Here is a 15,104-nt window from a genome sequence, read left to right on the forward strand (position 1 = left end):
TTGTGGAACTTGTTGCCATGTGCAGCTGTGGAGGCCAGGTCGTTGAGTGTATTTAAGGCAGAGATTGATAGGTTCTTGATTGGACATGGCATCAGATTTTGTGGGGAGAAGGCTGGGAACTGGGGTTGAGGAGGAGAAAAAAAAAGATTAGCCATGATTGAATGGTGGAGCAGACTGGATGGGCCAAATGGCCTAATTCTGCTCCTATGTCTTATGTCAGCTTTTTGAGGCATCGCCCTTTGAAGATGTCCTCGATGCCGGGGAGGTTAGTGTCCACGATGGAGCTGACTGAGTTTGTAACTTGCAGCTTTTTCTGATTCTGTGTGGTTGTCCCTTCATACCAGACAGCAATGCCACCAGTTAGAAAGCTCTCCACAGTACAACTGCGAGTTCTTTGATGTATCAAGTCTCCTCAAACTCCTAATGAAATATAACTACTGATGAACTTTCTTTCCTCTATATTTCAGTTACATTTTCTACCTTGCAGTCTGTGTGATGCCATTGAATTCATCCACTTTCCCGCAATACTCCAGGTCCAACGATCTACTGGCTTTCTAGCTCATTGGATTGTTACTGCTGCTGATATTTTTAAGCTCCCCATTCACTCTGGTCCTCCACTGCTCTATGTTTAATTTCTCTATCATTTTCTTTTTCTTCAAAGTACAGTCTCTTGTCTTAGTCTGGAATGGGCCCATGTTACCTCTGGGTAGTTTTTTCCTTGACACTCACCCCCGGTGGTTTAACAATCTTAATGTGTGTTTCTCGTGTTTCGTTTTCATTCTCTTGTGCTAGCCCTTGGCTGAAGTTTGAGAGATTGGCTCTTTTTGGGTTGGCTGTAGCCAGTGTTGCTCCTCTTTCCATCCAGTATGATATGATGTTTCTGTTGACCACAACTAGACCACTTTTCTTGTTGGGTTTTTGTGATGTAAAAGGGTACATAATGTTTAAACTATTTGAGTTTAAAGAATAGTTGATGTTTTAGAGAGATACCCTACATCAGATTCTGAATTAAGGTCTTGACTTGAATTGTTGACCATTCCCTTCCTTTGACCTGCCCAAGATTACAGGGGAGGGAACAGTGGAAACTCTAGACCTTACACCATAAGACATAGGAGCAGAATTAGGCCATTCAGCCCATCAAGTCTGCTCTGCCATTCCATCATGGCTGATCCCAGATCCCACTCAACCCCATACACCTGCCTTCTGGCCGTATGCTTTGATGCCCTGACTGATCAGAAAACGATCAACTTCTGCTTTAAATACACGCTCAGATTTGACCTCCACAGCAGTCTGTGGCAGAGCATTTAACCCATTTAATAATCTCTGGCTAAAAAAAAGTTCCTCCTTGCCTCTGTTCTGAAAGGTCGCTTCTTAATTTTGAGGTTGTGCCCTCTAGTTCTGGATACCCCCACCATAGGAAACATCCTCTCCACATCCACTCTATCTAGTCCTTTCAACATTCGGTAGGTTTCAATGAGATCACCCTGCATTCTTCTAAATTCCAGTGAGTACAGGCCCAAAGCTGTCACAAGCTCCTCATAGGTTAACCCCATCATTCCTGGAATCATCCTTGTGAACCTCCTTTGGACTGTCTCCAATGACAAAACATTCTTTCTGAGATGTGGGACTCAAAACCGTTGACAATACTCTCAGTGTTGGCTGACTAGTGTCTTATAAAGGCTCAGCATTATCTCCTTGCTTTTATACTCTGCTCCCCTTGAGATAAATGCCAATATTGCATTTGCCTTCTTCACCACAGACTCAACCTGTAAATTAACCTTCTGGGAGTCTTGCACAAGGACTCCCAAGTCCCTCTACACCTTAGAAGTCCTTGTGCAAAACCTTGACGGGACTGGACAGGATGGATGTGGAGGGAATGTTTCTTCCTGAGGGTATCTAGAAATGGGGTCACTGTGTGGTGATGGTTTGTTCCCCCTTTCAATGATGGTGAGTCTTTGGAGCTCTTCCTCACAGGGTGATGAAAGCACAGTCCTTGAATATTGTTAAGGTAGAGGAAGAGCGATTCTTGGTGAGCTACCTGGGTGGGTGGGAATGGGAAGATGAAATTGTGGTCAGATCAGCAGTGTGAGCACCTTCATTGGCTATATACTTTCCTGCTCCGAATCCATTTGTTCGCGTTTTATCAGCATCCTTCTGAAGGCCTTGACATACAAGATGATGAATTTTGCGGTTCACTTTGTAGTCTGTGAAGTAGTTGCTTCCTGGTTCCTTAAAGACATACGAGCAGAGTTAGGGTCATTCGGCCTGACAGGTTTTCTCTGCCATTCCATCTTGGCTGATTTAGTATCCCTGCCAACCTATTCTCCTGCCTATTCCCCGTAGCCTTTGATGCCCTGTAAAATCAAGAACCTGTCAACTCCACTTTAAATATACCCAGTGGCTAAATTACAAAAATAAATAGTGCAAAAAGAGGAAGAGTGCTTTGTGAGGTATAGTCCTCAATGGTGTTGCCCGTGATAGGTCTGTGAGGGTTTACGACTTCTGCAGCTTTTTCCGATCCTGTGCAGTGACCCCTCCATACCAGATGGTGATGCAACCAGTCAAAATGCTTTCCACCATACATCTGTAGAAATTTGCTCTGGCGACACTCCAGATGTCCTCAAATTCCTAATGAAGTAGAACATATAGAACATAGAATAGTACAGCACAGTACAGGCCCTTCGGCCCACAATGTTGTGCCGACCCTCAAACCCTGCCTCCCACATAAACCCCCAACTTAAATTCCTCCATATACCTGTCTAGTAGTCTCTTAAACTTCACTAGTGTATCTGCCTCCACCACTGACTCAGGCAGTGCATTCCACGCACCAACCACTCTCTGAGTAAAAAACCTTCCTGTAATATCCCCCTTGAACTTCCCACCCCTTACCTTAAAGCCATGTCCTCTTGTATTGAGCAGTGGTGCCCTGGGGAAGAGGCGCTGGCTATCCACTCTATCTATTCCTCTTATTATCTTGTACACCTCTATCATGTCTCCTCTCATCCTCCTTCTCTCCAAAGAGTAAAGCCCTAGCTCCCTCAATCTCTGATCATAATGCATACTCTCTAAACCAGGCAGCATCGTGGTAAATCTCTCTGTACCCTTTCCAGTGCTTCCACATCCTTCCTATAGTGAGGCGACCAGAACTGGACACAGTACTCCAAGTGTGGCCTAACCAGAGTTTTATAGAGCTGCATCATTACATTGCGACTTTTAAACTCTATCTCTCGACTTATGAAGGCTAACACCCCATAAGCTTTCTTAACTACCCTATCCACCTGTGAGGCACTTTCAGGGATCTGTGGACATGTACCTCCAGATCCCTCTGCTCCTTCACACTACCAAGTATCCTGCTATTTACTTTGTACTCTGCCTTGGAGTTTGTCCTTCCAAAGTGTACCACCTCACATTTCTCAAGGTTGAACTCCATCTGCCACTTCTCAACCCACTTCTGCATTCTATCAATGTCTCTGTGCAATCTTTGACAATCCCCTACGCTATCTACAACACCACCAACCTTTGTGTCGTCTGCAAACTTGCCAACCCACCCTTCTACCCCCACATCCAGGTCGTTAATAAAAATCACGAAAAGTAGAGGTTCCAGAACAGATCCTTGTGGGACACCACTAGTCACAATCCTCCAATCTGAATGTACTCCCTCTACCACGAACCTCTGCCTTCTGCAGGCAAGCCAATTTTGAATCCACCTGGCCAAACTTCCCTGGAACCCATGCCTTTTGACTTTTTGAATAAGCCTACCATGTGGAACCTTGTCAAATGCCTTACTAAAATCCATATAGATCACATCCACCGCACTACCCTCATCTATATGCCTGGTCACCTCCTCAAAGAACTCTATCAGGCTTGTTAGACACGAACTGCCCTTCACAAAGCCATGCTGACTGTCCCTGATCAGACCATGATTCTCTAAATGCCCATAGATCCTATCTCTAAGAATCTTTTCCAACAGCTTTCCCACCACAGACGTAAGGCTCACTGGTCTATAATTACCCGGACTATCCCTAGTACCTCTTTTGAACAAGGGGACACATTCGCCTCCCTCCAATCCTCTGGTACCATTCTCGTAGACAACGAGGACATAAAGATTCTAGCCAGAGGCTCAGCAATCTCTTCCCTTGCCTCATGGAGCAACCTGGGGAATATTCCGTCAGGCCCCGGGTACTCATCCATCCTAATGTATTTTAACAACTCCAACACCACCTCTCCCTTAATATCAACATGCTCTAGAACATCAACCTCACTCACATTGTCCTCACCGTCATCAAGTTCCCTCTCATTGGTGAATACAGAAGAGAAGTTTCATTGAGGACCTCGCTCACTTCCACAGCCTCCAGGCACATCTTCCCACCTTTATCTCTAATCGGTCCTACCTTCACTCCTGTCATCCTTTTGTTCTTCACATAATTGAAGAATGCCTTGGGGTTTTCCTTTACCCTACTCGCCAAGGCCTTCTCATGCCCCCTTCTTGTTCTTCTCAGCCCCTTCATAAGCTCCTTTCTTGCTTCCCTATATTTCTCAATAGACCCATCTGATCCTTGCTTCTAAACCTCTTGTATGCTGCCTTCTTCCACCTGATTAGATTTTCCACCTCGCTTGTCACCCAGGACTGTCTCAAGTATGACTGTGTAATAGTTAGGACTGTGTGGTAGTCACTCACTCTGCTGTTCTGTGTCAGAGACACACTCACTTGCCCTGAATTGTGGTCTTATGGAGGAACACTCAGCCACACTCAGGTTGGAGGAACAACACTTTATATTCCGTCCGGGTAGCCTCCAACCTGATGGCATGAACATTGACTTCTCTAACTTCCGCTAAGGCCCCACCTCCCCCTCGTACCCCATCTGTTACTTTTTTTTTAATGCACATATTCTTTCTCTCACTCTCCTTTCTCTCCCTCTGTCCCTCTGAATATACCCCTTGCCCATCCTCTGGGCCCCCCCCCCGTCTTTCTTCCCGGACCTCCTGTCCCATGATCCTCTCGTATCCCTTTTGCCTATCACCTGTCCAGCTCTTGGCTCTATCCCTCCCCCTCCTGACTTCTCCTATCATTTTGGATCTCCCCCTCCCCCTCCAACTTTCAAATCCCTTACTCACTCTTCCTTCAGTTAGTCCTGACGAAGGGTCTCGACCTGAAACGTCGACTGAACCTCTTCCTACAGATGCTGCCTGGCCTGCTGCGTTCACCAGCAACTTTGATGTGTGTTGCAATATTACATGTATTTGTTGGAAAAAGTATGTGAACCTCTTGGATAAGGCCTTCTACAAAAGCTACTTGGAGTCGGGTGTTCCAATCAATGAGATGAGATTGGAGGTGTGGGTTGTAGAGGTGCCCTGCCCTATAAAAAAGACACACAAAGTCAGGTTACTGACAGGGCCTGCATTTCTCAAGAAAGATCTGTTTATGTGCATGATGCCTCGATCGAAACAACTTTAAAAGGACCTTAGAAGAAGAATTGTAGAGATGCATGAAGCTGAAAAAGGCTACAAAAGCATTTCTAAAGACCCGAGTGTTCATCAGACCACAGTAAGAGAAATTGTCTCCAAATGGAGGAAATTTGGTACTGTTGCTGCGTCCCTAGCAGTGGGCATCCTACAAGGATAAATCCAACAGAACAAGGGTAGCAGCAAAAGACCTAACTGCACACATCTGTAGAACTTGCTGAAGTCTCTGTTCATGTGTCCACTGTAAGAAAAACACTGAACAAGAATGGTGTTCGTGGAAGGACACCACAGAGAAACCCACTGCTCTCTTAAAAAAAAAACATTGCTGCACATCTCCAGTTTGCAAAAGATCACTTGGATTTTCTACAATGCTTCTGGGACAATGTTCTGTGGACAAATAAGATGAAAGTTGAACTTTTTGGCACCTGAAGCTTAATAAAAACATAGAAAACCTACAACACAACACAGGCCCTTCGGCCCACAAAGTTGTGCTGAACATGTCCCTACCTTAGAAATTATTAGGCTTTCCCATAGCCCTCTATTTTCCTAAGCTCCATGTACCTATCCAAAAGTCTCTTAAAAGACCTTATCATATCCGCCTCCACCACTGTTGCCGGCAGCCCATTCCACGCACTCACCAGTCTCTGTGTTTAAAAAAAAAGAAATCAACAGAATGGTTTAAAAAGAAGAAAATTTGTATTCTGTAATGGCCGAGTCAAAGTCCTGACCTTAAATCCTATGGCGATGTCGTGGAAGGAATTGAAGCAAGCAGTGCATGCAAGGAAGCCCACCAGCATCCCAGAGTTGAAGCAGTTTTGTGAGGAATGGCCTAAAATTTCTCCAAGCTGATGTGCAGGACTGATCAACAGTTACTTGAAACTTTTGGTGGAAGTTAATTGCTGTATGGTGGGGCGGGTGGGGGGGGGTCACACCAGTAACTGAAAGCAAAAGGTTCACATACTTTTTCTAACAAATACATGTGATTTTGGATCATTTTTCTCAATAAATAAATGTACAAGTAGAATTTTTTTGTGTTATTCAGATTCTCTTTTTCTAGTCTCAGACTTGCCTGAAGATTTGATTACATTTTTGGTCAAATTTATGCAGAAATAGAGAAAATTCTATAAGGTTCACAAACTTTCTAGTACTACTGAATATGTCTCTATATTACCCTGAGTTTCATAGCAAATACAAAGAAATACAATAGAATCAATGTAAGACTGCACCCAACAAGACAGACATACAACCAATGTGAAAATACATAAAGAGAAAGAAAAATGAAATAATAATAAATAAGCAATAAATGGTGTGAATTGAGATGAGTCCTTGAAAGTAAGTCAATAGCTCGTGGGAACAGGTCAGTGTTGTATAGTGAAGTTTGAGTTTGTGGACTACTCATTCGGGATGTCTCCTTCATCATGCAACCTGATCCCATGGCATATGCTCCTGGAGCTGGTGCTGAAGACCCTCAGGGCATTTCTCTCCTGCTGTACACCATTGTACCTCCCCCTCTGTAGGGTCAACTCTGTGGGTGTACACCACCACAGTGCCCAAGGTCTGAGAGCAGGGCTCTTTAAGGTCACTGAGGAGAGACTTCAGATTTTTGGTTTTTGATTCAGTTTAAACAGTGAATTTGTTTTGTGTTGCTTCATCTCCCCTCACCCAATCCTTCCTTTCCCCTTTTCCCCCTTTTCTCCCTACCCCCGTGGTATCATTTGCTGCAAGTTGGCTTCTAAGATTTCTGACCCATTTCTCTCCCTCCTTTTCCCGCACCTCTCCTTCCACCATTCTCTCTTTCTGCTGTCTATTGTTCCCTGCCCTCCTCTGTCAAACTCTTTTATTTTCCACCCTCCCTCTTACCCCCTTCCTTCACCTTGTTCTTTCTTTTTCCTTGGCCCCACTTCTCTTTGCCCTTCTTTCCATCTCTCCCTGTCCTCCCCCACCTCTGCCCTCTCACTGCCCCCACCCCTCTTGCTGCTCCTCTGCAGGTTGGCCGTGCTGTATGAGTGGTAATTGAGTAGAGCTGACGATGGCGAGTTGTGAGTCTCTCAGCAGCCCGGTGGTCCGACAGATTGACAAGCAGTTCCTTGTCTGCAGCATCTGTCTTGATCGCTACAACAACCCCAAGGTGCTGCCCTGCCTGCACACCTTCTGTGAGAGGTGAGTGTACTTCACCACTTCCTGAGCGTTGTCACAGAGTGAGAGAGAGAGTGTGTGTGTGTGCGCGCGCGCGCCTCCAAGTGTGGGACTGGTAGTGTTGATTGGCGCCTAGTGTTGGTGCCTGCATTCAGTAGAATGGTGGGGATGGGGATGGGACAGTGAGTGCAGGAGTTTGACCTGGGAAGGTCAGTGGGTGTGGGTGAAGTTTGGGGGAAGGTCAGTGGGAGGGCTGTTGTTGGTGGGTGGAATTTGGTTTCTGTCTGCATTCAGCAGTCTCTGGCTCTCTCACCATCACTCCCTCCCCTCTCCAGGTGCCTACAGAACTACATACCGCCGCAGAGCCTGAGCTTGTCCTGCCCCGTGTGCCGACAGACATCTATCCTCCCCGAGAAGGGGGTGGCTGCCCTCCAGAACAACTTCTTCATCAGTAATCTGATGGAGGTGCTTCAGCGAGATCCGTCCTGCAACCGAGAGGAGACGTCCATGAAAGCAACAGTGGGGGCCGTCTCCGGGCACTCTCTTTCCTGCCCCAACCACGAGGGCAAGGTTAGTGGACCTACCACCTCTGGCCCCACGCTGCCTAGGGTCACAGGGCAGGAGTTGGGGTGGAGTTGGACCTGATGTTTAGTATACATCATAATCTTCCCCCAGCATATAGTCAAGTTCAGTTTATACCGCCAAACGAAACAATGTTCCTCCGCGCAACACAGTACATGTAACTTGTACGTCTCAACGCATGAAGTAATGTTATCACATATAAGTTAACAAATAACAAGGTGCATTTATGACACAAGTTAAAAGGTGAACAGTCTAATGCCACTGGTGCTTCATACATGATGAAACCTGGGTGGTGGCAGGAAATTCAGTCTGTGTGCCTGGAGGAAGAAGCTGTTTCCCATCCTAACAGTCCTTGTTCTAATGCTACAGTACCTCCTGACTGATGGTAGGGGTCAGAGATTGTTGGACAGATACACTCACACTCTCACTCTGGCCCTCTGACCCCCTCCACCTGTCCGCTCTTCCCGCACCCCCCACCCCCCAGCTAGCTGCCCCCTCTCTGGTTCCTGCCTAATACCATTGTATTAGCCTTTATCCAATGTAGTACTTTTCCACAAGCTCTGATCTTGTCCATAACTATACTGGACAGAGCTGTTCCAATCCGTTATCAAAAACCAGTCCCATTGAAATATCATGTTGCTAGTCATGGATTAGCTTCAGGTTTTTTGTCAACTGACTATACATATATACCACCAAAAAAAAAGCAAAGTTTCTCTGGACTGTGGTGATCCACAAAACATATTATCACACACAGCACAAAAAACAAAACATTATCACAAATAAGTTAATATAATCCATAGTGCATACAGTCAAGTGCAGTAAATGGCTTGCTTGTCCTGGTGAGGAGACCTCGATGACGGCAGGGTATTCATTAGTTTCACAGCCTGAGGGAAGAAGCTGTTACCCAGTCTGGCAGTCCTAGTCCTGATGCCCCTGTAGCTCCTTCCTGACAGTGGTGGGGCAGAGAGAGTGTGGGATGGGTGGTAGGGATCCTCAACAATGCTCTAGGCCAGTGATCCCCCCAGCAGTTTTATACTGTCCTTTGTAGGGTCTTTCAGTCCAATGCCTTGTAGAACCCATTCCACACAGTGATGCAGCCAGACAGGGCACTCGATGGTGCTCTTGTAGAAAGTTATTAGAAGTTGTTGCCCAGTGCACGGTCCAATGTGTCCCCTTCCTTCATTGAATTAGATGAAGGGTCTCGACCCAAAACATTGATTCTTCATTTCCCTCTGTGGATGCTGCCATGACTTGCTGAGTTCTTCTAGCATTTTGTACGTTGTTCTACATTTCCAGTATCTGCTGTCTCTTGTGTCTCCATCAACATCTTGTGTCAAGAAACCCTTGATGCATCTAACAATATCTGCCTTGTCCAAGCCTCTGACAGTAAGGAAGTCTCAATCAATATTGGGGAAATCAAGGGCATGCACTACAACTACCCTGAACTTTCTATCATCTGCCCCTCTATCTCTTTGTTCACTGTGGACAGGATAGAATAAAATACAAGAATTAGTGTTTATGGATTTAAAAACATTATTTTCATAACTCTCAAAATGGTGAAGATTTGTATCACATTAGTAAAAATATATTTTATTGAACAGTAGCTCTGCCCATTCTGCCTGACTGGATGGTCTCTCCAGGATGTCGCTGTGCCCCTCTCCCTTGTCACTGGTCCTCTTTCACATCCCTCTCTTGTGTCTGAAACCTGGAATGCTGAGCTGCCAGTCTTGCCCTACCCTCAGCCAATTCTCTGTAATGGTTACAACTCTGTGGTTCTGTGTGGGTTTGAGACCCCCTGAGTACCACACAGTCTCAGCCTGGGACAGGACTGGCTTCCCTCATAGCTCGAGGACTTTTGGATTCCTCAATGTGCTTTTTGGTTCACACCTCTCACTTTCCATGCCTGTTCTCACTATCACTGGACACCCCCCCCCCACCCCCACCATCCCGGGGTGTCTCTGGGTCAGTCCCAGCATCTCCCTAATGGGGAGGGTCCTACTACACTGACATCCACCAGGAGTAGGTGGTGGAATGTGTTATATCAATAGGGTTCAGAGGTTCTGCGACTGGCTGTCCTCCCTGCCCATTCCAAGAGTTATATTACCCCAGCCGGTCTGTAGAGTCTTTGACCCCTCAACAGCCGAGCATCCCGGTCCTGTCCAGTGGAAGGCCGTCTCTACCCCGTCCTGTCGACGTCCCTCACCTCCTGGGTCAGGTGGACGCACCCTCTGGCCTGACGGTGGTTCTCTGTGACAGGTGATGGAGTTTTACTGCGGCCCCTGTGAGACGGCCATGTGCGGGGAGTGTACCGAGGCCGAGCACCGTGAGCACCGCACTGTGCCACTCAAGGATGTGGTGGAGCAACATAAGGCGGCACTTCGCAAGCAACTGGACACCATCAAGAGCCGGTGAGCAGAGCAATTGCACCCTCCAGCTCCGGACCTCCGACTTACCCCTGACCCCCTTCCCCACACTGACCCCTCCCACCTGCACTGTTTCCCTCTTCCCTTCCACTGCCTCCCCCCTCTTTCTCTTCCCTCCTCCTCTTTCCCCACCACTACTCTCTGGGTTGTGCTCTTCCTCAGGCCCTCACCGTTTGTCCATTGGGTGTTGGATGGGGAGGGGACCCTGTCTCCGGGTGTTCTGTTGGTCAGAGCTGTGGGCTGTTACAGGTGGGTCAGTTCTATGGTTTTGAATTAGTGGGTGGGTGGATGTGCAGTAACTGAGGAATCTGGGCACAAGCCTACAAGAAGGGCAGGGTATGGTGAGAGAGTGGTGAGATCTGGGCTTCCTAATGCAGACCTGGTTCAGATCTAGAACGTATGGCCCTACTGCCCCACACTGTACTCTGGACTTCCTGTACCTGGGAATTCTTCTCAGTGAGATGGAACTCACCACAGTCTGCACCACATTAACTTGGACGGTCTCGGCAAGAAATGTTGACTGTTTTTTCATTTCCGTAGATGCTGCCTGATCTGATGAGTTCCTCCAGCGTTTTCTGTGTTGCTTTGGATTTTCAGTATCTGCAGAATCTCCTGTGATTGTTAATACAAACTGGTGGACTGGAGCAGGGCAGGAGCTGCCCTGTGAACCCTGACCTTGTTGACTCTGGGGTTGCCCACAGCTCATCCTAATCCGGGCTCTGATAAACATTCAATTCCTCTACCACAACGATCTACATGTCCATCGATGAATGGCAGGTTCCCCATGTGACTTGTCTCTCATAAGAGTGGTGTCCGTGATGGAATGAAATTGATTTATATAGTCACACACATCGCGCTAGAGTGCAAAGCTTGTCTTGTATACTGTTCCTACATTACACAGTGCATTGAAGTACAACAAAATGAAACAATAGCAATGTAGAATGAAGTGTTCCAGTTACAGAGAAAGTGTGGTAATGCACACACACTGCTGGAGGAACTCAGCAAGTTGTGCAGCATCTGTGGAGGGGAATAAGCAGGGTCTAGGCCCAAAATATAAAATGTTTATTCCCCCTTCCATAGATGCTGGCTGACTTGCTGAGACCCTCCTGCAGTGTGTATGTGTGTTACTGTGTGTTTCCAGCATCTGCACAGTCTCTTGTGTTTAAAGAAAGTGCAGTCCAGGTAAACGATAAAGTGTACGATCATGACGAGGTAGATTGTGAGGTCAAGAGTCTGTCCTATCATACAGCAATCTGTATGATGTATAATGGGAGTGGGCACCTGACAATGGAGATGGACAGTACAGGAGAGGGAGTTTGTGTTCCAGCTCTGGAGAAGCAGAGAACACGGGATTTGATGGACGGGGATAAGGTGACAATTGGATAAGAGTTCAGTGTTGAGTGTTCAAGGAGCAGACCAAAATGAATATAGCATCAATTGAAAAGAGAAAACACTGGCAACACACAACTTGTCAGGCAGTGTCTGTAGAAAGAGGAACTGTTAATATTTTAGGCCGAAGACCCAAGTCAGGCAGTGTCTGTGGGAAAAGAACTCCTTCAGAACTGGGTATGACCAGATGAACTGCACCCTAGGGTTCTGAAAGAGGCAGCATTAGAGATTGTGATGGCATTAAAAGTGATCTTTCAAAAATCATTGGACTCTGGCATAGTGCCAGAGGACTGGAAAATTGCAAATGTCACTCTACTGTTTAAGAAAGGAGGAAGGCAGCAGAAAGGAGATTATAGACCAGTTAGCCTGACCTCAGTGGTTGGGAAGACATTGGAGTTAATTATTAAGGATGAGGTGATGGAGTACTTGGTGACACAGCATAAGATAGTACAAAGTCAGCATGGTTTCCTTCAGGGAAAATTATACCTGATGAACCTGTTGGAATTCTTTGAGGAGATTACAAGTAGGATAGATAAAAGGGATGCAGTGGATGTTGTATATTTGGACTTTCAAAAAGGCCTTTGACAAGGTGCCACACATGAGGCTGCTTACCAAGTTAAGAGTCTATGGTATTACAGGAAAGTTACTAACATGGTTAAAGCATTGGCTGATTGGTAGGAGGCAGCGAGTGGGAATAAAAGGATCCTTTTCTGGTTGGCTGCCAATGACTAGTGGAATAGATGGCTTTGTTGCCAGGTTTGCAGTTGATACAAAGATTGGTGGAGGGGCAAGTAGTATTGAGGAAGCAGGTAGGATGCAGAAGGACTTAGACAGATAAGGAGAATGGGCAAGAAAGTGGCAAATTCTTCAAAATGGTTATTTCTTCAGCAGCTTGATCGGGGCACAACTGCGCAAGCACATGGACGTCAACCAGTGAGAACACTGAGAAGAGTTTAAAAGCAAGAAGTGTTTAAAGGGAGACGGTTATTTTTTTCAGCAGTTTGATTGGGGCACGACTGCGCAAGTGCGTGGATGTCAGCCAGTGAGAACAGCGAGAAGAGTTTAAAAGGAGACACCTTATAGAGCGGGTGTTGGAGGAGTGAGCGACGGAGTAGAGGTAGACAGAGTAGAAAAGCTTTGGCTCAATGGGGCTTTGGTGATAATGGGTCGAGGTGAGGTAGGTTGACTTTGTAGAATACAAACAGGAAGAATGTGTGTGAGGCTGGTGTTCTTGTGCTCGGAGTCAGATGTGGGAAGTCTGGGAGACTCCAAGCCTCCTGGATGGCCACATCTGCACCAGGTGCGTCGAGCTGCAGCTCCTTAGGGACCGTGTTAGGGAACTGGAGATGCAGCTCGATGGCCTTTGTCTGGTCAGGGAAACTGAGGAGGTAATAGAGGGACCTGTAGGCAGTGGGTAACAGTCAGGAGGAAAGGGCAGGAGTCAGAGGCTAGAGAGCACCCCCGAGGCTGTACCCCTTGACAATAAGTACTTGTGCTTGAGTACTGCTGGGGGAGAGGGGTACGACCTACCTGGGGGAAGCAACAGAGTCTGGCCCTGTGGCTCAGAACGCTAGGGAAAGGAAAGGATGGCAGCAGTGATAGGGGACTCTATAGTTAGGCGGTCAGACAGGCGATTCTGTGAATGCAGGAAAAAAGCATAGATGGTAGTTTGCCTCCCAGGTGCCAGGATCTGGGATGTTTTTGATTACGTCCACGATATCCTGAAGTGGGAAGGAGAACAGCCAGAGGTTGTGGTACATATTGGTACCAATGACATAGGCAGGAAAAGGGAGGAGGTCCTGAAAGCAGACTGCAGGGAGTTAGGAAGGAAGTTGAGAAGCAGGATCTCAAAGGTAGTCATCTTGCGATTACTGTCTGTGCCACATGACAGTGAGTATAGGATAGAATGAGGTGAAGGATAAATGTGTCACTGAGGGATTGGAGCGGGGGCAGGCATTTAGATTTGTGGATCATTGAGACCTCTTTTGGGGCAGGAGTGACTTGTACAAAAAGGACGGGTTGCATTTGAATCCCAGGAGGACCAGTATCCTAGCGGGGAGGTTTGCTAAGGCTACTGGGGAAAGTTTAAACTAGGATTGCTGGGGGGTGGGAACCAAACTGAAGAGATGGAGGAGGAGGAGGTTGGCTCACAAGTCGAGAAAGCTTGGAGACAGTGCGAGTGGGAAGATAGGCAAGTTATAGAGAAGGGATGAGCTCAAACCTATGGTTTGAGATGAGTCTATTTTAATGCAAGTAGTATAATGAACAAAGCAGATGAGCTTAGAGAGTGGATCAATATTTGGAGCTATGATGTTGTGGCCATTACAGAGACTTGGATGGCTCAGGGGCAGGAATGGTTACTTCGAGTGACAGGCTTTAGGTGTTTCAGAAAGGTCAGGGAGGGAGGCAAAAGAGGTGGGGGTGTGGCACTGTTGATCAGAGATAGTGTCATGGCTGAAGAAAAGGAGGAAGACATGGAGGGATTGTCTACAGAGTCTTTGGGTGGAAGTTAGGAACAGGAAGGGGTCAATAACTCCACTGGGTGTTTTTTATAGACTACACAATAGGGACATCAAGGAGCAGATAGGGAGACAGATTCTGGAATCGGTAATAGTAACAGGGTTGTCGTGGTGGAAGATTTTAATTTCCCAAATATCGATTGGCATGTCCCTAGAGCAAGGGGTTTAGATGGGGTGGAGTTTGTTAGGTGTGTTCAAGATGGTTTCCTGACACAATATGTAGATAAGCCTACAAGAGGAGAGGCTGTACTTGATCTGGTATTTGGAAATGAATCTGGTCAGGTGTCAGATCTCTCAGTGGGAGAGTATTTTGGGGATAGTGATCGCAATTCTATCTCCTTTACCATAGCATTGGAGAGGGATAGGAACAGACAAGTTAGGAAAGTGTTTAATTGGAGTAAGGGGAGATATGAGGCTATCAGGCAAGAACTTAGAAGCATAGAAACCATAGAAACCACAGCACAGAAACAGGCCCTTTGGCCCTTCTTGGCTGTGCTGAACCATTTTCTGCCTAGTCCCACTGACCTGCACACGGACCATATCCCTCCATACACCTCCCATCCATGTATCTGTCCAATTGATTGTTAAATGT

At 46.7% G+C, this 15,104-nt stretch overlaps 1 protein-coding gene across 6 annotated transcripts in view; it reads left to right on the forward strand.

The window, feature by feature from the left end:
* The window catches only part of LOC134349858 (tripartite motif-containing protein 2-like), a 96,403-nt gene that overhangs the window by 17,349 nt on the left and 63,950 nt on the right, over positions 1-15,104 (forward strand). For 5 of the 6 annotated variants that reach the window (XM_063054822.1, XM_063054816.1, XM_063054819.1 and 2 more), the window contains exons 2-4: positions 7,452-7,623; positions 7,935-8,169; positions 10,438-10,589. In XM_063054822.1, the coding sequence (XP_062910892.1) occupies positions 7,493-7,623; positions 7,935-8,169; positions 10,438-10,589 (518 nt within the window). In that variant the 5' untranslated portion in view covers positions 7,452-7,492. Of the gene's footprint in view, positions 1-7,200; positions 7,624-7,934; positions 8,170-10,437; positions 10,590-15,104 lie in introns of all 6 variants that reach the window. The other variant, XM_063054818.1, reaches the window with a different exon arrangement.

The sequence above is a fragment of the Mobula hypostoma genome, chromosome 7 (assembly GCF_963921235.1).
Source record: "Mobula hypostoma chromosome 7, sMobHyp1.1, whole genome shotgun sequence".
In the NCBI taxonomy this organism is placed as follows: domain Eukaryota; kingdom Metazoa; phylum Chordata; class Chondrichthyes; order Myliobatiformes; family Myliobatidae; genus Mobula; species Mobula hypostoma.